The sequence below is a fragment of the Oratosquilla oratoria genome, chromosome 6, assembly GCF_046742065.1.
Source record: "Oratosquilla oratoria isolate Oo_2021 chromosome 6, ASM4674206v1, whole genome shotgun sequence".
Classification (NCBI taxonomy): domain Eukaryota; kingdom Metazoa; phylum Arthropoda; class Malacostraca; order Stomatopoda; family Squillidae; genus Oratosquilla; species Oratosquilla oratoria.
In genome coordinates, this window is record NC_134782.1 from 79,794,465 (window position 1) to 79,822,352 (window position 27,888).

Consider the following 27,888-nt stretch of genomic DNA (forward strand, 5'->3'; position numbering starts at 1 on the left):
ACAAAAGGTAGGGAGGTTCTTAGAGTGAACTCCTTGAATGAAAAGGAAAAGGAGAAGGAGTACGAAAAGAAGCTGAAGGAGGAGTGGGAGGGAGTAAAAGATGGAGCAGAGATGGGAGTGGAGGAGGAATGGGGATGGTTCAAGGAGGGAGTCTTAAAGTGTGCAAGGATGGTGTGTGGAACAAGAAGGACAGGGGGAAATAGAAGAAAGGGTAGTGAATGGTGGGATGAGGAAACAAAGAAGGTTGTAGAAGAGAAGAAGCGAGCATTCACAGATTGGTTACAAAAGAGGACGGGGGAGTCATATGAGACGTACAAAGAAAAGAAAAGAGAAGTAAAGCAAAAGGTAAAGGAGGCAAAGAGGAGAGCAGATGTGAAATGGGGTAGGAGTATGACAGAAAATTTTGAAAGTAATAAAAAGATGTTTTGGAAAGAAATTAAGAGAGGAAGAGGAGGCGAATCAAGTAGGGAAGAAAAGGTAAAAGGTACAGATGGAGAGATGATAATGGAAGAGATGGCAGTAAGGGGAAGATGGGCAGAATATTTTAGGGAGTTGCTAAATGTGAAGGAGGATAAGGAAGGAAAGATAGTTGCAGTGGGAAATGCGAAGAAAATGAGAGTGATGAGTGAGGAGAATGGAGGAGAAATAAGGAAGGATGAAGTGAAGGCAGTTGTTAAGATGATGAAAGCAGGTAAGGCACCGAGTCTGGATGGATGCCAGGCAGAATGTCTGAAAAAGGGAGGTTCAGTGATGGTGGACTGGTTGGTGAGGTTATTTAATGTTTGATGGAGAGAGGGTAGAGTACCGGAGGACTGGAGAAGTGCCTGTATAGTTCCTCTTTACAAGGGAAAAGGGGACAAGTGTGAATGTAGTAGTTTCAGAGGAATTAGCCTGTTAAGTGTAGTAGGAAGGCTTATGGGAGGATCTTAATTGAGAGGATTAGGAGAGGAACAGAAGGAGTAATTGGTGAGGAACAGTGTGGATTTAGGACAGGTAGAGGTTGTGTAGATCAGATCTTTGTGGTAAGACAGATATGTGAGAAAGCTATAGGAAAGGGGAAGGATGTTTTTTGGGCTTTTATGGATCTGGAAAAGGCTTATGATAGGGTAGACAGAAAGGCACTGTGGGAGGTTATGCAGATTTATGGGATAGGAGGAAAGCTTCTAGGAGCTGTCAAGAGTTTTTATGAGAGTAGTAGAGCATGTGTCAGGATTAGAAATGGAGAGAGTGAGTGGTTTGAAGTAAAGGTGGGACTTCGTCAAGGATGCGTTATGTCGCCCTGGCTGTTTAACTTATACATGGATGGGGTGGTGCGAGAGGTGAATGCTAGGGTAGTGGGTCAGGGATTGGAGATGGTTAAAGAAAATGGAGAAAAGTGGGAGGTGAGGCAGCTGTTGTTTGCGGACGACACTGCGCTTGTGGCAGGGTCAGAGGAGGGATTGAGGAAGCTGGTGGCAGAGTTTGGGAGAGTATGTGATAGAAGAAAGCTAAAGATAAATGTGGGTAAAATTAAGGTGATGAGATGTACAAGGGGTGAAAGTAGCAGTAGACTGGAAGTGAACATTAAGGGAGAGCGACTGGAGGAAGTGGATAGTTTTAGATACTTGGGTGCAAGTGTAGCAGGAAAAGGTGGAGTGAAGGTGGAGGTAGAATGTAGATTGAGAGAAGCGAGTAAATGCCTTGGTGGATTAAAGAGTGTAATGAGGAATAGACATTTGGGAATGGATGCGAAGAGGAGACTGTATGAAGGAGTGATTGTGCCAACAGCACTGTATGGGGCAGAAACGTGGAACATAAGAGAAGAAGAGAGAAGGAGTTTGAATGTGTTTGAGATGAGGTGTCTGAGAAGTATGGTGGGGGTTACTAGGCTGGATAGAGTGAGAAATGAGGAGGTGAGGAGGAGAACAGGGGTGAAAAAGGATTTGGGAGATAGGGTTGATGAAAGAATATTAGGATGGTTTGGACACATGGAAAGAATGAGTGAAGAAAGACTAGTAAAAGAGGTATGGAAGGCAGATGTGGAGGGAGTGAACATGAGGGGACGTCCTAGGATGAGGTGGATGGATGGGGTGAAGGGGGCTTTGGGGAAGAGGGGAATGTCTGTTGAGGAAGGAAGGGAGAGGACGGAAGACAGAGGTGAGTGGAGAATGGTTGTATATGGATAATGATGTGATTGCATGAGGAGGAATGGGCGGGGTGGGTGGGGGGTGGGGTAGTATGTGTGAGTAAATTTTGACGCAGCCCGAAGGGATTTCTCCCCGTCTTCTCCTTATATGCAAGGGGGGAACGGAGAGGGGGGGTCGCCGATTAAATGAAGCGGCCTTGCTGTGGATGTGCTGTGTCTTGCGACACTGCTTCTGACCCAGGGCGGTGGGCAGGGTGCAGGGATGGCCCGTCATCCAGGAGGTGCTCAGATGAGAGGGAGGGTGGGAGGGGTGTGGAGTGTATTTAGGGATGAAATGGGTGGGAGTGTTTTTATGTCTTTCCCTTTTTGGCTACCTCCCTTGGAAGGGGGAAAAAGCCTTGGTATATGTATGTATGTATGTATTATTATTATTATTATTGTTATTATTATCATTATTATTATTACTATTATTATTGTTATTATTATCATTATTATTATTGTTGTTGTTGTTATTATTACTGTTATTATTAGTATTATTATTATTATTATTATTATTATAATAATAATGATAATGATAATTATAATAATGATGATAATAATAATAATGTGTGTATACATTGTGACAAATGTGAATAGGAGGTAAAAGGAACACGGGCTGAGGGAAATACTTTTATTCTTGACTAGTTTCGCCCCTGAAGAAGCCACTCAGGCGAAACTTGTCAGGAATAAATGTATTTCCCTCAGCCCGTTTTCCCTTTACCTCCTATTTTCTAAGGCTGAACACGGTTATAATTATCAAGATATTGATTTGAAATTTATGCTACTATTACTTCTTGTGTAGATTAACAATTGTAAAGAGCCATTTTTTTTTATTATTATTATAAAAAAAAATTGAGGGTCGTCTACTTTCATGTATTTTTTTTATCATTTTTCACGTAAAGAAAATGGTAAAAAAAAAAATCAATATTTCAAAACTTTGGCTCTTTATTTATCATCGGAGATAGCCATAGTTATTGCACCTTAAATTTCATGGAATGTGAACGGTAAATAAAGAAGTTGTGGCACTTTATAATAAAAAAAAGTTAGTTTTGAGATACGGCCAATTAAAGATTCTGAAACCATTTTTACACTGATTTTGTTCTCAAAACCAATTAATGCTATGCTGAATACTCTATTACGACTACTGTCTTACTTATTTTTGTATAGAAAAGACTGGATCTCTCATATTTTGGCTCTAGGGTTCAAGAAAAGCACTTGGTCCCCCCCTACCCACCCGGGAAGAGTATTACTTCAGAGGGTATCGGAACTGCCCACATTCCTCACTGTTGCCTAGTTTTTCTTAGAACCCTCATGCAGAGTAGTCTCTTTTGTCTATTGTTGCTCTCATCTTCTTGCTCTTCTTACTGGGTCCTCTTTCTGAAGATAATAGCCTTCTTTTCTCTATCTTGCTTAGGCTTCTGTCAAGTGCCTGTGACCCGAGCTTGAGTTCTTTCAATATAGAGCCTTCCTGGTAGCCAAAGCTATGGCTTAGAATTGCACTTCTTGCAATAAAATGCAGCTTTGACAGTCCCAACAGCTTCCCTTTGCTGGCCCTAGCCCAGATTTTTGAATGGAAACTTTCACTAGCATTTTGAGTATAACCCTGAAGCAACTTCTGCAAATCATCGTCTCGAACAAGAGAACGATACACTGCTTTCACTTTCTTGATTGCATCATATCAAGTTTTATGTTTAGGTGACTTTTTTTTTTGGAACAATTGTTGTTGCATCCTTTCCCATCACTACTTGTTTTTGGTAGCTGCAAAATGTATAGATTCATCCTCTCTCTCTTTCTCTTTCTCTCTCTCCTCCTCCTCTTCTTCTTTTTCATCACTTTTATTGGCGAGTGTTTCTTTACGTATTTGTGCTTTTCCTGTCCTCTTGATTCTTGAAAGGTGTAGAAGTTGATGGAACAGAAGTTGATGGAACAGAACCTGATGCTTCGGGTGACAAAATCAGCTGATGTGGTGGGCGTGTCTACACGCACTTGTAACAATCTCTCTCGGTTTTCTTTCCTTATACAACGCATACGTTTCATATGCTTTTTCACATTATTAAGACCCATAACTATAATGGTAACACAATAAAATGGAAATAAAACGTAAATTACACACGTCAACTCGACGATATATGTAAACAAACGTAGACAGCACAATATCAAAGCTTTTGTAAACAACTTTTTCTAATCAAATATGGACTTATGACTTATGTGCATTTTTATGGTATTTGCCATTTAGGTTTTCACTTCAAATCATACGTCTGACAGACCTTGATAACAAGCATTTGTGATGCTTAAGGGGACCCCCCACCCAATTTTTTTTTTTTTTTTTCTAAAGGATCTTGCTGATTTTTTCTGTGTGATATTTAGGTCTGAGGAAACCTTCACAGCTTGAGTTTTATTCAGACCTGACCAGTAGTTTTTTATTTTTTAATAAAAAACGTAAAAAATACCATATTTTTGGGCTTCTTTCAAATCCTATCTCCTCTTACAATTTTTATTCGATGTCTTCCATTTTACAGCAAACGAATCTTCTACATTATTACAAATAAAAACTTCTGTTACAATTATTTCTGAGGGGAGAGGCGTTTGGGGGTAAATCGGTTACACCGCCAACTGCGGTGAAGAAGAAGAAGAACTCGAAGAAGAAGAAGAAGAACTCGAAGAAGAAGAACTCGAAGAAGAAGAACTCGAAGAAGAAGAACTCGAAGAAGAAGAAGAAGAAGAAGAAGAAGAATTATGTGGGGGCGAGATGTTGAACATCCCCCTATTTTGTTCAATAGTGTTCGTTCCTTGAATGATTGCTGCTTCTAAACACTTCCTGTGGATTTTGTCTGGTTCTCGTATCAGCAGCTCTGCATTCTTCCAGTCCATAAGATGGTTTTCTTTGTTTCTATGTCACACATGCATTGGTGGTGACATCATGCCTGATGTCGTAATGGTGTTCACGTATTCATGTATTCAGGTCGCGTGACGTTTCTTCGATGTAAACTTTATCACATCCTGAACATGGATTATGATAAACACCAGCTTTGGTGCTCGGTGTTTGGTTGTTGTGTATTTTCGTCTTCGTGATGTCTTTTATCGTCCTACTTGTCTGGCATGTGTTTGAGATGAGGTGTCTGAGAAGTATGGTGGGGGTTACTAGGCTGGATAGGGTGAGAAATGAGGAGGTGAGGAGGAGAACAGGGGTGAAAAAGGATTTGGGAGATAGGGTTGATGAAAGAATATTAGGATGGTTTGGACACATGGAAAGAATGAGTGAAGAAAGACTAGTAAAAGAGGTATGGAAGGCAGATGTGGAGGGAGTGAACATGAGGGGACGTCCTAGGATGAGGTGGATGGATGGGGTGAAGGGGGCTTTGGGGAAGAGGGGAATGTCTGTTGAGGAAGGAAGGGAGAGGACGGAAGACAGAGGTGAGTGGAGAATGGTTGTATATGGATAATGATGTGATTGCATGAGGAGGAATGGGCGGGGTGGGTGGGGGGTGGGGTAGTATGTGTGAGTAAATTTTGACGCAGCCCGAAGGGATTTCTCCCCGTCTTCTCCTTATATGCAAGGGGGGAACGGAGAGGGGGGGTCGCCGATTAAATGAAGCGGCCTTGCTGTGGATGTGCTGTGTCTTGCGACACTGCTTCTGACCCAGGGCGGTGGGCAGGGTGCAGGGATGGCCCGTCATCCAGGAGGTGCTCAGATGAGAGGGAGGGTGGGAGGGGTGTGGAGTGTATTTAGGGATGAAATGGGTGGGAGTGTTTTTATGTCTTTCCCTTTTTGGCTACCTCCCTTGGAAGGGGGAAAAAGCCTTGGTATATGTATGTATGTATGTATTATTATTATTATTATTGTTATTATTATCATTATTATTATTATTATTATTATTGTTATTATTATCATTATTATTATTGTTGTTGTTGTTATTATTACTGTTATTATTAGTATTATTATTATTATTATTATTATTATTATTATAATAATAATGATAATGATAATTATAATAATGATGATAATAATAATAATGTGTGTATACATTGTGACAAATGTGAATAGGAGGTAAAAGGAACACGGGCTGAGGGAAATACTTTTATTCTTGACTAGTTTCGCCCCTGAAGAAGCCACTCAGGCGAAACTTGTCAGGAATAAATGTATTTCCCTCAGCCCGTTTTCCCTTTACCTCCTATTTTCTAAGGCTGAACACGGTTATAATTATCAAGATATTGATTTGAAATTGATGCTACTATTACTTCTTGGGTAGATTAACAGTTGTAATGTGCCATTTTTTTGTATGATTATTATAATAATATATTGGGGGTCGTCTACTTCCATGTAATTTTTTTTATCATTTTTCACGTAAAAAAAATGAAGAAAAAAATCAATATTTAAAAAACTTTGGCTCTTTATTTATCATCGGAGATAGCCATAGTTATTGCACCTTAAATTTCATGGAATGTGAACGGTAAATAAAGAAGTTGTGGCACTTTATAATAAAAAAAGTTAGTTTTGAGATACGGCCAATTAAAGATTCTGAAACCATTTTTACACTGATTTTGTTCTCAAAACCAATTAATGCTATGCTGAATACTCTATTACGACTACTGTCTTACTTATTTTTGTATAGAAAAGACTGGATCTCTCATATTTTGGCTCTAGGGTTCAAGAAAAGCACTTGGTCCCCCCCTACCCACCCGGGAAGAGTATTACTTCAGAGGGTATCGGAACTGCCCACATTCCTCACTGTTGCCTAGTTTTTCTTAGAACCCTCATGCAGAGTAGTCTCTTTTGTCTATTGTTGCTCTCATCTTCTTGCTCTTCTTACTGGGTCCTCTTTCTGAAGATAATAGCCTTCTTTTCTCTATCTTGCTTAGGCTTCTGTCAAGTGCCTGTGACCCGAGCTTGAGTTCTTTCAATATAGAGCCTTCCTGGTAGCCAAAGCTATGGCTTAGAATTGCACTTCTTGCAATAAAATGCAGCTTTGACAGTCCCAACAGCTTCCCTTTGCTGGCCCTAGCCCAGATTTTTGAATGGAAACTTTCACTAGCATTTTGAGTATAACCCTGAAGCAACTTCTGCAAATCATCGTCTCGAACAAGAGAACGATACACTGCTTTCACTTTCTTGATTGCATCATATCAAGTTTTATGTTTAGGTGACTTTTTTTTTTGGAACAATTGTTGTTGCATCCTTTCCCATCACTACTTGTTTTTGGTAGCTGCAAAATGTATAGATTCATCCTCTCTCTCTTTCTCTTTCTCTCTCTCCTCCTCCTCTCTTCTTCTTTTTCATCACTTTTATTGGCGAGTGTTTCTTTACGTATTTGTGCTTTTCCTGTCCTCTTGATTCTTGAAAGGTGTAGAAGTTGATGGAACAGAAGTTGATGGAACAGAACCTGATGCTTCGGGTGACAAAATCAGCTGATGTGGTGGGCGTGTCTACACGCACTTGTAACAATCTCTCTCGGTTTTCTTTCCTTATACAACGCATACGTTTCATATGCTTTTTCACATTATTAAGACCCATAACTATAATGGTAACACAATAAAATGGAAATAAAACGTAAATTACACACGTCAACTCGACGATATATGTAAACAAACGTAGACAGCACAATATCAAAGCTTTTGTAAACAACTTTTTCTAATCAAATATGGACTTATGACTTATGTGCATTTTTATGGTATTTGCCATTTAGGTTTTCACTTCAAATCATACGTCTGACAGACCTTGATAACAAGCATTTGTGATGCTTAAGGGGACCCCCCACCCAATTTTTTTTTTTTTTTTTTTTTTCTGAAGGATCTTGCTGATTGTTTCTGTATGATATTTAGGTCTGAGGAAACCTTCACAGCTTGAGTTTTATTCAGACCTGACCAGTAGTTTTTTATTTTTTAATAAAAAACGTAAAAAATACCATATTTTTGGGCTTCTTTCAAATCCTATCTCCTCTTACAATTGTAGTTGGCAAGAGAGGTCGCTAGCCGCTCGAGAACCATTTGCTGGCTCCTGATTGGCTAGCTCATATTCACCTCTTGCCAACTATGGGAAGTGTGTGACCGCCTGTGGCTGCGTCACTATGTGGCTGCGTCACTACACCACTCCCCCTCTCTTCGAGAGCGGGCGTCGAGGGAGATAGGGAGCGACGCGCGCGACGTGGTTGAATCGGTGTGGCCTTCGTATCACTCGCCCAAAACGTGTGGTCACTCCGGAGTCACCAATTTGTAGTGGTTTGGTTCGAACAAGCCAGGAAAAATGAAATTCACTTTGGTCTCTTATTCTAATCTCTTTGGTAAAACAACCACAAGTAATAGCCACTGCTTAGTGGATCTGATCAGTCGTAGCTGGACGGTGAGCCTAACGTCAGAGGCGGTGGCGGCTGATGACGACGAGGCTCGATGGGACTGCTACAAGACTGGACGAGGTGTTGTTGCTGCTGCCGTGGCTACTACTATTCTGCCCTGACTGGCCGCCGCTGCCCTATTTAAGGGTCGCTCGCGGCTCAGCGTAGTTGGCAAGAGAGGTCGCTAGCCGCTCAAGAACCATTTGCTGGCTCCTGATTGGCTAGCTCATATTCACCTCTTGCCAACTATGGGAAGTGTGTGACCGCCTGTGGCTGCGTCACTACAGAAGAACTCGAAGAAGAAGAAGAAAAACAAGAAGAAGAAGAAGAACTCGAAGAAGAAGAAGAAGAAGAAGAAGAAGAAGAAGAACTCGAAGAAGAAGAAGAAGAAGAACTCAAAGAAGAAGAAGAAGAAGAAGAAGAAGAAGAAGAACTCGAAGAAGAAGAAGAAGTAGAATTCGAAGAACTCGAAGTAGAAGAAGAAGAAGAAGAAGAAGAACTCGAAGAAGAAGAAGTTGGACTCGAAGAAGAAGAACTCGAAAAAGAAGAACTCGAAGAAGAAGAAGAAGAATTCGAAGAAGAAGAACTCGAAGAAGAATTCGAAGAAGAAGAAGAACTCGAAGAAGAACTCGAAGAAGAAGAAGAACTTGAAGAAGAACTCGAAGAACTCGAAGAAGAGGAAGAAGAAGAAGAAGAGCTCGAAGAAGAAGAAGAGCTCGAAGAAGAAGAAGAACTCGAAGAAGAAGAAGAAGAAGAAGAAGAACTCGAAGAAGAAGAAGAAGAACGAATGAAGAAGAAGGAGGCTAGAAAGGAACGGAGAGAGGCCAAAGCAAAAGCTTTAACAATTCGCAAAGTTTCAAAACAAGAAAAGCAAGTAAAAAAAAAAGTTATTACTTAAAGGAAAAAAAAGAATAAAAAAATATATAAAAAGGGTGGGCTTATATATATATATATATATATATATATATATATATATATATACATATATATATATATATATATATATATATATATATATATATATATATATAATGAAAGTTTTTTTAATATCTTTGTTTAACGCCGAGGGAAAAAAAAAAATATCGAAAAAAACGCAAAACTTTGACTTTGACACGTTATTAAAAAAATTCTATCTAACATATGCAAAAAACTCTATTTAATTTTTTGTCATCTATCTAGCTATTAATAGAGACCTCATATGCAAAAATCGGTTGAAAATTGAGGGAGGAGATAGACTTTGTGTATCAAAAACTTACGTTTTTTAGAAACGAGTGTTAAAGTTTGTTTTTTTCCTTAGTTTGACTAAATTTTACATTGGACCTCCTAAGACCCATTGAAAACAGGTTCCATTGTATTTTCATGATGATTTTGCATCTTTCTAGTAACTCAGGCAATTTTTACCCTCCTACAGTGTAGGATATTATTCACTCAAAGTTAGGGTCTCATAAGCCGCCACCTCACTCTTTGTCGCAAAGTTTGAGTTCTTGGTCTAGAATGACCCAGCAAGGTAGTCTGATTGCTGGGATTCAGCTCTCTTTCTTTTCTTGGGTTTCCTTTCTGGTGTTGGAACAGGCTCTTGCTGCATCAGGGACATCACTGTGAGGTTTGAGACTCTAAACCCAAGGTGTTGCAACAACCCAGCCAGCAAAGTTAATCTGGTCCAGATCTCAACCAGATCTGTTGACACAGAAAAAACAGATCTTGACCAGATGTGGCATCCAGATCTGGACCAGTTCTGGTCTTGCACACTCCATCTGATCTGGCTCTGATCAAGTCATCCAGGTCTGGCAATGATCTGGCATTATAATCTCACCAGGTCTACACCAGGTGGTGCCAGGTATGGTTTGATCTTCCACAGTGGCCACCAGACCTGGCCCAGATGTGGAGTTCCATGTCGCATCTGTTCTAATCCAGACCATTAATGATTTGTATCAAATTGAGTTGAGAAAGTCGCATTCCAGTAGTAGCAATGGAAGAGGGAGGGGCGATGATATGAGTTGTCAATGAAACAAAAAAAAGATACTTTTAAACAAAAATATATTTTATTCATAACACATTTAATTAAAACAGGACCAGTTAAAAATTTTCGTTACATGTACAGAGTATTGCTACCGGTACCTTAATTTGGAATTTCCATAAAAGCTAAACCTTCCTTGCAGTATAATAGGCCTAATTACACTAAAAAACAATTTTTCTCACAAATATGGAATGGCATGGCATTGCATGAAAATTAAGAAAAAGATAAAAAAAATCAACCTAGTACAATATACATGTAAATTAATTTACAGTCGATAGAATTTATGTAAATGAGACAATGTGATACTGGCGAAACTAATCCGAGACTGGCGCTTATATGCAAGTAGTACTGACACAAGAGGAAAAGGGGACAAGTGTGAATGTAGTAGTTTCAGAGGGATTAGCCTGTTAAGTGTAGTAGGGAAGGCTTATGGGAGGATCTTAATTGAGAGGATTAGGAGAGGAACAGGAGTAATTGGTGAGGAACAGTGTGGATTTAGGACAGGTAGAGGTTGTGTAGATCAGATCTTTGTGGTAAGACAGATATGTGAGAAAGCTATAGGAAAGGGGAAGGATGTTTTTTGGGCTTTTATGGATCTGGAAAAGGCTTATGATAGGGTAGACAGAAAGGCACTGTGGGAGGTTATGCAGATTTATGGGATAGGAGGAAAGCTTTTGGGAGCTGTCAAGAGTTTTTATGAGAGTAGTAGAGCTTGTGTCAGGATTAGAAATGGAGAGAGTGAGTGGTTTGAAGTAAAGGTGGGACTTCGTCAAGGATGCGTTATGTCGCCCTGGCTGTTCAACTTATACATGGATGGGGTGGTGCGAGAGGTGAATGCTAGGGTAGTGGGTCAGGGATTGGAGATGGTTAAAGAAAATAGAGAAAAGTGGGAGGTGAGCCAGCTGTTGTTTGCAGACGACACTGCATTTGTGGCAGGGTCAGAGGAGGGATTGAGGAAGCTGGTGGCAGAGTTTGGGAGAGTATGTGATAGAAGAAAGCTAAAGATAAATGTGGGTAAAAGTAAGGTGATGAGATGTACAAGGGGTGAAAGTGGCAGTAGACTGGAAGTGAACATTAAGGGAGAGCGACTGGAGGAAGTGGATAGTTTTAGATACTTGGGTGCAAGTGTAGCAGGAAAAGGTGGAGTGAAGGTGGAGGTAGAATGTAGATTGAGAGAAGCGAGTAAATGCCTTGGTGGATTAAAGCGTGTAATGAGGAATAGACATTTGGGAATGGATGCGAAGAGGAGACTGTATGAAGGAGTGATTGTGCCAACAGCACTGTATGGGGCAGAAACGTGGAACATAAGAGAAGAAGAGAGAAGGAGTTTGAATGCGTTTGAGATGAGGTGTCTGAGAAGTATGGTGGGGGTTACTAGGCTGGATAGAGTGAGAAATGAGGAGGTGAGGAGGAGAACAGGGGTGAAAAAGGATTTGGGAGATAGGGTTGATGAAAGAATATTAGGATGGTTTGGACACATGGAAAGAATGAGTGAAGAAAGACTAGTAAAAGAGGTGTGGAAGGCAGATGTGGAGGGAGTGAACATGAGGGGACGTCCTAGGATGAGGTGGATGGATGGGGTGAAGGGGGCTTTGGGGAAGAGGGGAATGTCTGTTGAGGAAGGGAGAGGACGGAAGACAGAGGTGAGTGGAGAATGGTTGTATATGGATGATGTTGTGATTGCATGAGGAGGAATGTGTGAGTAAATTTTGACGCAGCCCGAAGGGATTTCTCCCCGTCCTCTCCTTATATGCAAGGGGGGACGGAGAGGGGGGGTCGCCGATTGAATGAAGCGGCCTTCCTGTGGATGTGCTGTGTCTTGCGACACTGCTTCTGACCCAGGGCGGTGGGCAGGGTGCAGGGATGACCCGTCATCCAGGAGGTGCTCAGATGAGAGGGAGGGTGGGAGGGGTGTGGAGTGTATCTAGGGATGAAATGGGTGGGAGTGTTTTTATGCCTTTCCCTTTTAGGCTACCTCCCTTGAAAGGGGGAAAAAGCCTTGGTATATGTATGTATGTATGTAGTACTGACACAGAGGAGGCTCTGCAACTGTGCCCCTGGTGTCTACATGTACTTTTTCTGTCAGTGCCACACTTGGATTTGATTTCCTGCCACCACCACCACATTTCATTATTACACAGATGTTGTTTTGACAGAAATTGAATAATTAACGTTTAAATTTTGTTTTGAAATAGGCCTACTTGATCAGGTTTCCATTTTAACATCACATGATAAGTGTTGATGCCTAGGAAAATGGTCAATGGGGATGGGCAAAAATAAGGATTTATAAAATTAGCGTAGAACTGCAAAAACACAGGTTGCCTAATTTGATGATTGTTTGCAATAAATTGGGAGAAAATTCCAGGGACCAAAAACTAACTAAATAATCAATTGCAGCACACAATTTCCTGTGGACGACCAGTCATGCTCTTAGGATCCATTTGTAGTTTCAATGTGCTACACAAATTGCACCATCCATTATTTCTGCTCAGCCCCTTTACGCCAAAAACCTGGGTACACAAAATGCTCCAAACTCACTTCAAATAGAAACCTAGTCCCTTTCGATCTGCTCTCCGCCGGCATTTTCAGCCGCCTCTGGCTGATCCACTCGGGTCTCCAATCTACGTGTGCCCCGTTCTTTTCTGCCACCATCACGATCCTTTGCCTGGTCAAACCAGCTAGTGAGGGCAGTTCGGTAGTCTTTGTCAGTGGCGTTAGGGTGGGATCTCCTCAGGGCATCTGGAAAAAGAGATAAACAAGATCTTGAAGGGGCAAATGGATGATAATTTTGCATTTTGTAACCTATCAATATGGTAGGGTGTGGTCCAAAACAAATTGATGTGATGGGAGTAATTATGATGCGTCCATTCAGCCCACTGATGCCTTTACCACTTTTCTTGGCCATAAGTGTAATCAGACCGAGCAAGCCTAGACACTCTATATCTCTGCAATCAACGTGCCAACTAGGGATTCCTTCTTACACCACAAAATAACAAAAATGTTTCCGGAACTTACCAAAAACAACTCTAAAAAGCCTGAGATTTGCGAAACCTCGCTTTCCAGCTTGGCCCTTTCCAGACAGGTTAAATTTCCTGGCCACTTCAGTAGTAAAAACCTCCTCCATTTTCCTTCTTGTGTCTTCTTGGACAGTACGTCCATTATAAGCAAGCAGGTGGTTTATCTGCAATTAACAAAATAAACATCAGCAAAATATTTCTGACATTTGGGAAGTACATGTAAATAGCGGGAGATATCAAATGATAAGTGATTGTATAGCAATACCATGCGATGCGACTGTATTTTGTGTTACATATAATTGTCACTTCAAAACATGCAGTTCAAGGAGCATAAAATAGTGAAATAATTCCTGCAATTTGTTTACTGCTATAGAGTGAACTTACTATTTGGCTTTTCAGATCATTTTCTTCAACCATTTTCTTCTCTAGATCAAAAACGCCCTCTAATGTAGTGAGAGGCAATGTACTTTCTGGCAATGGCTCAGATTCATTGATGCTAACAGACTTCCTCAAAATTAGACGTTTCAATAATCTCTGTTCTGCTTTCATTTCCTCGAGGGCAGTGAAGATTCGTTCTGAAAATCAGATGTAGGCAATGCCAGTATAAGTCATGACACATTAATTGCCATTAAATGTATAGTCATAGAAATTCATGAAGATGTAGCCAACTCTAGAATAGTCTCTATTATAAATTGGTAATTGCTCTTCAGTTGATTGTTTATTTGCTAAATGTACCTGGATCAACCAAAAACACAGGGGTTGGCTTTTTGAGGTGTATTAGATTTTTGGAATTACCGTACACTTACCCAACGTTGGCAGCAATGCACTATACAAGTTTTGGTTCCGGACACCAGTAGCAGTAGTAGTACGTTCTATGTCCGAATTTCCGCTAACTGAAACAGTGAAGTTAATAAAATCTTTAAGCACGGATTGTGAATTCAGCTAATCAAATATTATACATAGACGCAATACATTTCAAAATATAATTGCACTGTTGGAATGGTTACTTGTTGAAAACACACAGAAACGGAGAGGGATTGATGTTGCTAATACATGTATGTCAGGAATTAGTATAAGAATTTTTCTATTCGATATTTTACAGCCATGGCATTTTGAGAAGGAAAAATTCTGAATTTAGCTGCAAATCCCAAAGAAACAAAACCAATATATAATTTACCAGAAAAAGGACTTACTTGATACTGGACTTTGTCTAGCTTGTAGTGCACTGTCAGACAGGCCAACTGAACTGTGCCTAGTTCCTGCGCCACTAAAACTGGGACTCATTGGATTCAATTGGGAACTACAGGCTACTGGACTGCTCCGCGGGGAATTATACTGCGGACGAGGGCTCACGAATTTGCTGCAACTTGATAAGGCTGCATTTAAAGGTTGACCTGAAATTCAATAGGAAAATCTCTCAAGAACTATTTAATTGTCTGATTATAGCATCTGAAATGTGTATCGGTACATTTATTTACCACATTGTTGACAATGATATCTTATGGTGCCGACTCACACATGCAGGCAAATTGACGTTGATTGTGAATCTTGTCTTTAATAGATTCTAAATTTTAACTGAATTCTAAGATATTATACAAAAGGCCTTCAACTCACACCTTCCTTACCATGCAAAGATTAAAGAACTACCAGGTCTATTCTGCTTGTTAATTATTAATTACCTGTTACTTGTGGTGGACTTGGTGGTAGTGGTAGTGATGTTGTGTCAGAACTTTGATCAATTTCATCCTCAGAGTCGGATACATTCTGATCTCTGATTCTTTTATACTTATTTGTATGCGGAAGGGGAGGCATGGGAGGAGATGGCGAATGACCTCTTCGTCGTATATTGGCACTGTCAGGATCGTACCTTTTTGGGGATCTGAAGATTCAAGAGAATTTGTTTAGAGTACATGCATACTATAGTTATAAATGTGTCACCAAAATCAGGTGTCATGAGGATGGATTCCACTTCACTGTCAAGCAAAAATCTCAAAATATGTTTATATACCCAGTATTAGCCAGGTCTATATTTAATGCTCTGGGGATCGACATACTGTAAGAGAAGAAATATTCACATGTAGTAAATTTTCGTGAGACTGACAGGCCACTAGCAAAATTTTAATGGCGCAAATATTTCTTGCTTTACAGTAACCAAGAGTGTAAAATTACCTGTAACCAAGAATGTAAAATTACCTGTATTTAAATAATTTATTAAATCTGTTATATTGGCATGACGGATTTATACATTACAGGCGATATCTGAAAACAAACTTAATTTATACCTCAGTAAAGTTACATAACCTACCTAATTGATCGTTTTGAACGACCAAGATTTTCATCATCAGTGGATTCCACCTCGGAATGTTCCTCTAGCCTCCTAAATTTCGACCAAGCTGCACTCCAATCAACTGGAATTTTGAAGGGCATAATTAAGCAAAAATATATCTATCAAATCTAATTACTATATCAAATCTAACTACCAATCCACCAGAATGCTAATCCATAACAAATTGTGAATAACATGAGTGAATGTTTGGAAAAGTAAATAAGGTCGAAATGAGAATCAGTCAGGATGATTCTTAGGAACACTTTGTTTCAAAATGAAAACTTATGCTTGCCTTTAAGCTTTGCACATCACTTTAATACTTACAATTGCGGTAATGGATTGGCTTTATAGGGTACGAGCGCCATTCTTCACCAGGATGAAGCTTGCGCTTGGCAGCATTCTCACACCTTTTTGCGTCTGTGAATGGTGGCCAAAGGGCACATGAACATCCATCTAACCAGTTTGAAGGTATGACGGCCAGCTCACCCTTTGCACTCGTCGTGTCAGCATATTCCACAACGCAGTAGTCTATCTTTTCAGACATTTCTCTTATCATAAAACAATCTGAAAATGTTTATAAAAACAAAAGATTTATAAATTTTGCAAGCACATTGTGAAGATTGTCCTAATATCCTAAAAATGAATCACGCTATCAATACTAATTTTTCGTAAATGTAAGCCTACCTATACCATTCACAATGTACCCGGGTAATTACATGTACCTAGGCTCATGTACATGCATGTACACAGGTCTACTAAATGAAGATCAATTTAGAACATGTGGATCAGCCCAGACTAAAGGACCAAATATCCTTCATCCATGTCTGAGCGTAAACATAAATCATGGGACTTACCTTGATGAACAGTTCGTAGAAGGTAAAACACCATAGTGGGGACTTCTAACTCTCATATACTTGGTTTTATTTGGTCCCGTGTACAAAGGCTTGGTCCAATCCAGTGACTTGGTGTTTGTTATACACAAAGTCCAGCTGCCAGATACTCCAAGTTACTGTGATTACAGTCATTTCCGTGTTTGCCAAAATTGCCTGTCACCATGAGCACATGAATGGCAGGTCTAAAACAGCTCTGCTTCAAGTGTTACTAATTGCTGCCAGCATTAGTTGCTGTAAAGTTAACTTAGTCGTGAAGTATAGTTAATGCGAAATTGTGATTATAATATAAACATTGTTTCACATATCCTAATGCACTGAAAGTGGTTTGTTTGAAACACCTGGCCATGCCACTTGTGATTTTTAATGTGCACTGAAATGCAACAATGAACGAAGTGAAAAGTTGCCAGTACAAGTCAACTTATAGAATCAAGGAAATAAATGGGTGATAATGATTTTAACAGCTAAGGTAAATTAGACAATATAATAACTTTAAGTAATACTGTTCTCCAATATGCATCGTTATTAAAGTTCTAACTCTGATTACAAAAATTGCTGATTCATGAGCAATGTAATTTTTGTGGGGGCAGCTAGGCTAGGATTCAAAATGCACAAAGTTCTAAAATAAAAAAAAAACTCCACAACCTGATGTACCTAATGGTCACATCCTCAAGACAAACACCTAACAATCTATACTTTACATGCCCTAATAAAACTGATGCAACATTGGAATGACAACATCACTATTATTGCTACTTGGGAGCCTTACATACTTGTAAAGAATCTCTTGCAAAGAAACAGTTTTAATTGACCCTGTAAGGTTTGATACCTTATATATGCCAAGTTGAGAAGAAACCAAAGGATAATCAAAACAATCTAAAACTGACCGGAAAGGTTCATAAATGACGAGAATATTATCTGAATCTGGCGATTTTATAATATTCCTGATTAGGCCAACGTGACTGTCAATACCAATGCAGTTATCAGGTTTATTCTTGGAGAAATACAGTTCATTGTATCGGACACTGTTATACTGGGAATATTTCCTGTATTCAAATGGAAGAGGTCCTGAAAAATGTGCATGCTCAAGGCTACATTTTGTCTGAACTGAAGATTTTAATTTCTTAGTGCCATTCCTTCGCCGCTTCGTTTCAGATAGTCTCCTAATTACTTGAGGTAATGGTGAATTGGGTTTCCTAATTATTCTCTTCATACGACCTAAGAAACTTTCAAATGGGAATGCAGAAAATGAATCAAGGGTTCCAAATCGCTGAACATCAGATGCCAAATGAATCAAATTGTGCACATTGTAGATGAGCATATTCCTACCATAAAATTTCCCAAATTGACTGACAAACATGAGGAGAAGCTCTTTTGCATACGCACAATGGCTTGTATGGTACACTGGACTTGATAAACAGTATATACTGACAAAGAGGAGCAGAAAATGTTTGTAAACAAACCCAGGGATGTTATTTTTTAGTGAAACTATGCCACTGTAAAGAAGGAATTGTCTGAACTCCGTGGCTTTCCAACGATCTACATCACTCAATGAACGGCATTTCCTTGGAAATTCACGAGGAATAAACGGATGAAATGAAATTAGTTGATCAGAGATAGCCTTGATATTATTTGTACCAATCCGACACTTGTTTGCAACGGGACCCTTCATCCAAAGCCATATAAGCCGTCTCATTACACCAAGATAAACGAGGTGCATTGGATCCAGGACAAACTGAGATACCATACCCAAGGGCAGCTGACACAAAGGTGACTGGATGTTTGTGTGGTGTTCGGGTTGTGCCATTTCCTTAAAACTTTCATCAGTACGCAGATCTGAATCTGTCAGAGGGAAAGTAATCTTATCTTTCCAAAGCCCACGCTGTGTACATCTTTCACAGCCATAGTAAGCAGTGTGTCCTTTAACCTGTTTTAGGTAAGATCGTGCTGGGCAATCACAGATAAAACAGGATATTTTAACTAATACACCCACTTCGGTTTCTGACAATGTTAGAGAAACTCCATGCTCTTCAATTTCCATCATTTCCTTCACAAAGTCCTCAAGATACTCATCGATTTTTCCAGGCTTTTCCTCCCCACAAAACAGGCCAATAATAAATGGAGGCGTTCCTCTTAACTCATCAATTTTGCCCAATATGGGCCAGAACTGTGCCCTGGAACTTTTAAACAGAGGTAAACCATCTATGTTAACTTGAATGTGAAATGTCAATGGGAGTCCTGAAGAAAAAGTGTGATTTTGGCGCACTGTCTCAGAAACTCCTTCAGCTATCCCAAAGTGGTAGTACTTCCCCCCACCAGAGATTTGTTTAATTGTATAACTTGTCTGTGTGCCAAGTAGAGTTCGGGGATCTTTGGGTAAATTTGGTAATGGAACTCGCAATATTTTTAACAGACTATGTAGAGCAGCATGACTGATGCTGAAGTCTGTTGCCCAAACAGCAAGTGCTGATTTAATCTCATCATCGTCGAGCTTTTCGTATGTTTCATTAATTTCATCGCTACTGGAATCCGCTGAAGATTTACCATATGAATACCAGCTATCGTATGAACATACACTTTGATTATCCTCGCAGTCGCTCTCTACATGTAGGTCGCTGACAGCAGACATATTTTCAGTGACTATCGACTCGGAAGGAGTGGCAATATGTACTGTGTCAGTACCAATGTCACTGTTAGGAGGACACTCATATGATAGTTTTTCGGCCATCCCAGTTTTCCCTTCATTCTCAATACCCTGAAAGTCAACGTAAACTTCGTCGTCTTTGGTATTGTCACCTTCATAATCATTTACCCAATTCTGAACATCTTGCAAATGTGCTAAAACATTCTTTTTGATATGCCTGCGTTGGGTCCAAATAGAATCACCTGAACGTGCACGCTTCATGTTCCTCAGTTTACCGGCAGAGACCAGATATATGTTTTATTTGAAAAACAAGGATAGACTAATTGCGAGCCTACTTTTTATGTAGGCCTACCTGGACAATTAGATAAAAGAAGTATAGGACTGTCTTAATTTATACGAGCCGGGAACAAAGCCCATGCCAGAAGTAACAACAACCAATCAAAAAGCTACTATACATGTACTAAGCCAAACACCACAAAAGGCAAAAAATTCCACCGGGCTTGCTAGGCCAACATTTTTATCAATAGGCGTAAATACGGTAGCCTATAATCATACACCAAACCAAAAACCATGCAATTTCAATTTAACCAGAGCCTCTTATGCCCATGTATTGATCATTTAAAATACGAAAAACCTCAAGTCTGGGCCTACCATGTATAAGACCGCAGTACATAGACATGTACACATGTACATGTACTACATACTGCATACACATACACTGTACATGCACACAATTACAATACGCGCCGCCCCCACAGATTTTTGGACGCAAAAAATTTAATAGTTATAAAATTACTAACACTTAATCAGAAATAATGCAAAAAGTAAGTTGAAGCACATATATACTATCTAATTATACAAAATTATAAATACACGAACACAGGATTGCACAGAAATTCACGAATATTTTGCAAACACAATCACATGGTGGAAATGATAACATGGCCGTCAATGCTTACAGTGTGGGTAATCCGCAGCAAAAATGTTGTAAAGTATTATTTTAAAACATTTCACTTGGTAGACTTTTAATGGTAAATAAAATATTTTAAAATAAAGTAAAAATATAACAACAAATTAAACTTTGTTAAGTTTTGCGCTGCTGGCAAATCTACCGTACCAGAAAGTATTTTTGGCGGGACATTTGAATCTAAACATGCAATTTATCAAGTCTGAGAAAGTGAATTCTTGTGACTGATCATTTGGTCTTAATATTAGGTTTGGTCGACAACGGCCTACAACTTAAATATAATGGCTATTGGGACGGATTGAGCATTTATGCAGACAGACAGCTTTTTCTGGCCTAAAGGCCCATTTTTTTATACTTTCCGATCAGGCCCAGATCTGATCCATATCAGGCATGCCAAATCAGATGTTTGCCTTGCGCCAGGGCCATATTTATCCTTCTGAAACACACCGCCCAACTTCCTGTTTGACGATATAAGCCATTTTGGTGCATTGGCATATTTTTCCAGGCTTGCTATAGTTGTGAAGAAATAAATCTGGTGACCAGATCTGCGCCAGGTCGATTTCATATCTGGCATGGCAGGCAACTAGAACTTTTAAAAAAAATTGATTTTATATTTTTCTTTTATAAAAACTGGGCAGTAACCCAAATAAATAAATTTTGAAGCATTTAGTATCGCTACAAACATGTCAAAATTTGCTGTGGAACCAGATATAAATCAGATCATGTTCCAGACCTGGCATCATCTGGCCAGATCTTGCCAGATCAAGCCAGAAGTAAATCAGGTCTGGGCCAGATTAGCCTTGCTGGCTGGGAAGGAGGCATCCTTGTAGCCACTTGTTAGCAAACAGTTGTTTGCGTAGAGACAACGTGTCTGGTATAGGTGTAGAGGACAGAGGATCAAGTGCTGAGGATGTGGATGTAGATGGCAGGGAGAGAGCTGCTGGAGGGAGTATTAGTGGTGGTGGCAGAGGTGGTGATAACAAAGTTGATGCTGGGGTTCTTTCTCCCCTTGAGTTGCTAATGTAGACGTTCTTATCTTCTGCAAGTGTGCCTTTTGTTTGGATAGCTTAGGCATGGCTAATATCTTCAAATATCTCTTCACTGAAAAATAGATTCGAATTTCACACGGCAAATTAGTGAACGCGGCAAGCTAGCGTGTATATGTCCTTTACTTTGTAAGGCTCAGGCCACTGCCAGTCGTGCAGGCTGAACTTCCTCATAGCACATACTCACGTGCATGCCGGACGTAAGAGAAAACTTTATGGGTGCATCAAACGCAAAAAAATAGAGTAAAATATGGTCAAAACGTATGTAAACAATGGTCGTGCGCAGCATGTGGCTACCGGGGGAAGGGAGGGTAGGCCCTTTAAACCCTTTAAAAATGGCGGTACGATAAAAACACTTTACCAGCATCTAGAGCAAGATCCCTACTATGTATTTATGCGATAAAACACTTTTTTTTTCTTAAATCTGGGGGTAAGAGGTTCCCTTAACTAAATTTCGTACCCACGATCGAAAATAGCCATTTTTAGCCGGAGCCTCCCCTAAGCCAGTGGTTCTTAACCCCTGGGTCGCGACCCAAATTTGGGTCGCCAAGCCATTTTATTGGGTCGCTAAGGGTTTGCAGAAAATAATTATTTTCCCACTACAAATTTATTATGATTATATACTGTAATAATTAAAATACATGATGCCTAGTTTTAGGGTTCTAAGCAGACCATGATTAGATAAAAAATAAATAAAACCCGCTTTTAAAAGCATAACCATATTACTTATAAAGACAATTCGTATATCTATGTAGGCTTGGGTCGCGATGCTTGATTTGTGCAAAATTTTGGGTCGCTGCCAAAAAAGGAGAACCACTGCCTAAAGCCAACCCTGCCATGATCAGTTTATTTGAATTCATCTGAGGTAAATCTTCATTAATCAATTTGTAAATTATAGGGGGTTACATAAATAAATTTACGGAGAGAGAACTTCAGTAGGTAGAGGAGACAAAATTAATGATCGAAATAAATTTTATATAAACGACATGTACTAATATCTACTCTAAAACTGCAGCGCGATGTAGTCATAACATACGATAGTCTCTCATGCAGCATAATCATAGATTATATAGAAACCACGGGTTTTTACAAAGTGTTTTGGTAAAAGCAAGGTCATATTTGTTATTTCTAATTTTTATAGAGAATATAATTTTGTTGAAATTCAGCATAGTAAAAAAAAATATATATATATATGGCTATTGATATGACTATCTGACAACTCGATAGCTAGCGGAGACGTAAACACACTAGCAATTGACACGTAGAATATATATTCGAGGGAGTGAGTGGTGACCGGACACCTGTTGATAATACCACAAATTGACAGGTGGGGTTCGAGTGCGGACCAAATAACGGTATGTATTAAGAATAGTTTTACTCAAAAGCGATATATTGCTGAAGGAATTAAGCGTTGTGACTTTCAGTTTGATTCAGAGCGGTAAAGACTAAAGTTAAAAGTATAATAAATAATTGAGGACCACAAGTGACAGTCACAATGGAAATAAGCGTACATGGTTTTTGTGTTATCCTCGGCAATTTGCATTTTACTATTTCGAACTGTGTTCTTGTCATTATTTGCACTTCATGTACATGTAACATTGATTCATTGCCAAATAAAGTCCATCTATGTATTTATATCGTGTAGTGGAAACAAACCCATGTTAATGTTTAAAATTGAAAATATAATTTAGAATTTTTATTATTTTAGTTTTTTGGTTGGTATTACTATTAAGAGTCTTCACTCTGCAGAGACCATAAACTGCTCTGTTACGTGGAATAGTTTATAGAAGTCTGAACAAATTTTGGCTTACCAAAATGAAAGTGATATTACGAGGATAAATGAAAACTTGGTGACACTGGCAGCTGGAATTGGGATCATTATTATGTAGCCTTCAGTGTAGAGAGAATTAAGATGCATATAAACTCCTCTTTACCTCTTACCTGTGGTAGTAATAGAATAAAAGGATGCGTACTGACTAGTTTGCCGCAAGCCAAAGGGCCTTCCTCTCCCATATATCGTATAAAGGTGTTGGAGAGGGCATCCATCCCTGACCTTTCACAAAAAAACATGCTCTGGGTGCACCATCAATCAGTGCATTGCCTTTAACTAGGATGACAGGGCAGGAAACAAAAGTGAACCTTTATCCGTCAGATGCTGAGATGGGATGGACAATTATCAATAAATGAATAGATTATGAAACCCTTTACTTTATTACAGAAAGAAATAACCCCAAACTTTGGGTCCTGGATCCTGACCTCTATTGAATATAGTGGTCATTGTTATTTTGTTAGATTGCATGTGGTTATTTTAACTTTTTATTTTTGAAAGATAATTTTTGTCTATGAAATTTATTTTTAACTCTAATTTATGTAAACAAATAATATAAGACTATTGTTTATGACAAAAAACAAACCATTTGTGATTTGATATGAAAGGTGAGGCCAACACAGGCTGCATAGTAACTAGGGAAATATATTCTGTGTAACATACAGGGGCTCTCCCCCATCTCAAATCAAACTAAAGTGAGATATTTAGAGGAACTAGCCAAAGATAGTGATTATCTTTTCCTCTGTCTCACAGAGCCACTTTCTGCATGCAGATATAAAACAAGGAAATCAAAATAGAGGACTATACCCTGTATCACACACTGATAAAGGACAGAAGCCATGGGGGAATAGTGATATACCTCCATTACAATTTAATTGCAATTGCAAAAGTATTTAATTCATACTCAGACAGCTCAAATGAAATAACAGTAAAAGTGCCCAAAATAAATTTGATACTGACATTAGTTATAGACCACCTAACTCCGAAATGAATAAATTCACCAACATTCTGAATAAGATGAGAGAGGATAGACAAAAAATGAAAATGAGCTCTTAGTATTAGGGGATTTAAATCTACTAGGGATAAATTGGCATATGAGGAATGTACATGGTGGTACACTCTGTGACCAAACCCAACCTCAGGAACTGGTAAGGCTTGCAGACAACCACCACTTAGAGCAAATCATCACAGAACCTACATGTCTGAACAATATTTTAGACATTGTACAGGTGGAAGGTGAAATGAGAGTGGAGAATAGGTGGAGAAAGAGGAAAAGGGCAGAAGGTAGGAAGGTACTTAGAGTGAACTGCTTAAATGAGGGAAAAAAAGGAGTGAGTTTAAGAAGAAACTAAAAGAGGAGTGGGAGGGAGTAAAGGATAGAGTAGAACTAGGAGTGGAGCAGGAATGGGGATGGTTCAAGGAGGGAGTCATAAGGAGTGCAAAGATGGTGTGTGGAACAAGGAGGACGGGAGGAAAAAGAAGGAAGGGTAGTGAGTGGTGGGATGAGGAAGCAAAGAAGTGTGTAGAAGAGAAGAAGCAGGCATTCATAGATTGGCTGCAAATTAGGACGAGGGAATCGTATGAGAGGTACAAAGTAAAGAGAAGGGAAGCTAAGCATAAGATAAAGGAAGCAAAGAGGCGAGCAGATGTGAAATGTGGTAAGAGTATGACAGAAATTTTTGAAAGTAATAAAAAGATGTTTTGGAAGGAAATTAAAAGAGGAAAAGGAGGTGAATCAAGTAGAGAAGAAAAGGTAAAAGGTGTAGATGGAGAGATGATAATGGAAGAGAAGGCAGTGAGAGGAAGGTGGGCAGAGTATTTTAGGAAGTTGCTAAATGTGAAGGAGGATAGGAAGGGAAAGGTAGTTGCATTGGGAAGCGCTAAGAAAATGAGTGATGAATGAGGAAAATGGAGGAGAAATAGGGAAGGATGAAGTGAAAGCAGCTGTTAAGATGATGAGAGCAGGTAAGACACCTGGTCTGGATGGATGCCATGCAGAATGTCTGAAGAAAGGAGGTGCAGTGATGGTGGGCTGGCTGGTGAGGTTGTTTAATTTTTGTTTGAGAGAGAGTAGAGTGCCGGAGGACTGGAGGAGTGCCTGTATAATTCCGCTTTACAAGGGAAAGGGGGACAAGTGTGAGTGTAGTAGTTTCAGAGGGATCAGCTTGTTGAGTGTAGTAGGAAGGCTTATGGGAGGGTCTTGATTGAGAGGATTAGGAGAGGAACAGGGGGAGTAATTGGTGAGGAACAGTGTGGGTATAGGACAGGTAGGGGATGTGTAGATCAGATCTTTGTGGTAAGACAGATATGTGAGAAAGCTATAGGAAAAGGTAAGGATATTTTTTTGGCTTTTATGGATCTAGAAAAGGCTTATGACAGGGTAGACAGGAGGACACTGTGTGAGGTACTGCAGATATATGGGATAGGAGGAAAGCTGTTAAGAGCAGTCAAGAGTTTTTACAAGAGTAGTAGAGCTTGTGCTAGGATTAGAAATGGAGAGTGAATGGTTTAAGGTAAAGGTGGGACTTCGTCAGGGATGTGTTATGTCGCCCTGGCTGTTCAATCTTTACCGTATTTTACGGCTTACAAGACGCACTTTTTTCGTAAAAACAAATACCCTGAAAAATACTAGTGCATCTTCAAGACGAATGTAATATTGTAAGGCAACACCCAGGCTCGAGTGAGCTTGGACACTTGACCGATAGCTTTCTGGATTTATATGTTGAGTTGTTACACCATGATGTTAGCTTAAGTACTATTTAATTTGGCCTTTTGTATAATGTGAACTCAGTACTTAGCTGTTACAAGTATTTCCAATACCATAATCCTTCCAGTAATGACGAGTTCTCGGGATTTGAGGATGAATATACAGTCGAACCTCAAAAGCCCAGACTAATTGGGGGGAAGGGTGGTCCGGTCATGCCAAACGTCCTGTCATCGAAAATATCGCCCTAACGACCGTAGATTTTCATAGCGGTATACGTATAGATAATGTATGATATGACATAGAAACACATAATGATACTCTAACACTGTAATAATAATGCTATGATACTAATAATTCTGTAATAATAACTGTAATACAGGCATGTAAATGTACTGTATATACAGTGTACTGTACTGTATTTTTTATTACATACACTGTAAATATCGAAAGGTATACACCAGTGGCGGATTAAGGCTCGTGTAGCCCTAAGGCAAATTTCAAGATTTTTTTTTTAAATATGGACTGAAATAATAAGATTTATATTATTGTACAATAATTACAAATATCCATTAGTAAACATTTATTTCTAAACAAAACCTTATCAATTTTACATATGTTAAGGTAAGGTACTACTACATACATGTTTTTGTATAAATTATAAAATTTCCGATGAATCGTTTGGGCAAAAATATGTCGAACAAAAACTCGAAGCAAAAATTAACTATTTGAGCAGAAATAAACCTGTCAGCACTCTGAGTCACTCATGATGGGCCATAACCGTTCACGGTTCTGTGAGTTTCTGCCACCAACAGTACACACGGACAAGGACATACATGTAGAATATGTAAACAACGTCAAAAGAAATGTCTGTTGTTCTGATGATTACGAAACTTAAGAATTTTATTGTTTTACAGCCAAAGCACTTAAAACATAGTCAACAACTTCAGACCTTTCACAACGTGGCTAATTACCGATAACTGACACGTAACATTTTTCTCTTTGTCATAATCAAAATGTTTTTGGACTGCCAGAAATGGCCTGGATTTTTTTGTGGCCCTAAGGCATGTGCCTAGTTTGCCTTATGGTTAATCCGCCACTGGTATACACGCGGGACAGTGGTGGCGGCCAGGGTTGCCGCATTTTCTACACTGCCGTGTAGAATGGGAGTGTTGCCATACTGGGGCATACATTTTTCTCGGGTGTGTGCAGACTTTCATAGCAAGATATACTTGTCAAACTTTGACAAAATGGTGGTTCTAGTTTTTTTATTCTTGAATGTATATAAGGCCCCCATGCCCTAACATATTCAGTTAGATATAAAAAATGATTTTTTTTTATATTATTATCGCTAAAAGAAAGCTGAAACTTTAGCGTAGAATTTTTTCTACACGGTAAAAATGTATCTTTTGGGGTATAATATTTTATAAGTAACACAATTACCAATAAAAGTCATATTTTGATGTACCATTTATTATTTGATAACTAGTTCCATGATTTTTAAACAAAAATTTGAGTTTTTGAACGTTTTTAACAGTGGTGGCGGCCAGGGTTGCCGCATTTTCTACACTGCCGTGTAGAATGGGAGTGTTGCCATACCGGGGCATACATTTTTCTCGGGCGTGTGCAGACTTTCATAGCAAGATATACTTGTCAAACTTTGACAAAATGGTGGTTCTAGTTTTTTTATTCTTGAATGTATATAAGGCCCCCATGCCCTAACATATTCAGTTAGATATAAAAATGATTTTTTTTTATATTATTATCGCTAAAAGAAAGCTGAAACTTTAGCGTAGAATTTTTTTCTACATGGTAAAAACGTATCTTTTGGGGTATAATATTTTATAAGTAACACAATTACCAATAAAAGTCATATTTTGATGTACCATTTATTATTTGATAACTAGTTCTATGATTTTTAAACAAAAATGTTGAGTTTTTGAATGTTTTTAACAG

General features: G+C 39.1%; 2 protein-coding genes across 4 annotated transcripts in view; one reads left to right on the forward strand and one right to left on the reverse strand.

The window, feature by feature from the left end:
• Positions 1-10,568: 10,568 nt before the first annotated feature.
• Positions 10,569-21,160, reverse strand: LOC143026644 (uncharacterized). The gene is made up of 10 exons (XM_076187395.1): positions 20,267-21,160; positions 16,708-16,977; positions 16,178-16,417; positions 15,833-15,935; positions 15,207-15,406; positions 14,721-14,921; positions 14,334-14,420; positions 13,912-14,102; positions 13,526-13,691; positions 10,569-13,249 (listed from the first exon to the last, which is right to left on the reverse strand). The coding sequence occupies exons 2-10, from the start codon at positions 16,739-16,741 to the stop codon at positions 13,062-13,064; spliced, it is 1,410 nt and encodes a 469-aa protein (XP_076043510.1). The 5' UTR covers positions 16,742-16,977; positions 20,267-21,160; the 3' UTR covers positions 10,569-13,061.
• Positions 21,161-22,598: 1,438 nt separating this feature from the next.
• Positions 22,599-27,888, forward strand: part of sel (canopy family protein seele) — a 130,726-nt gene continuing 125,436 nt past the window's right edge. For 2 of the 3 annotated variants that reach the window (XM_076187401.1, XM_076187402.1), the window contains exon 1: positions 22,600-22,755. The gene's annotated coding sequence lies outside the window, so the exon portion shown is untranslated. Of the gene's footprint in view, positions 22,756-27,888 lie in introns of all 3 variants that reach the window. The other variant, XM_076187403.1, reaches the window with a different exon arrangement.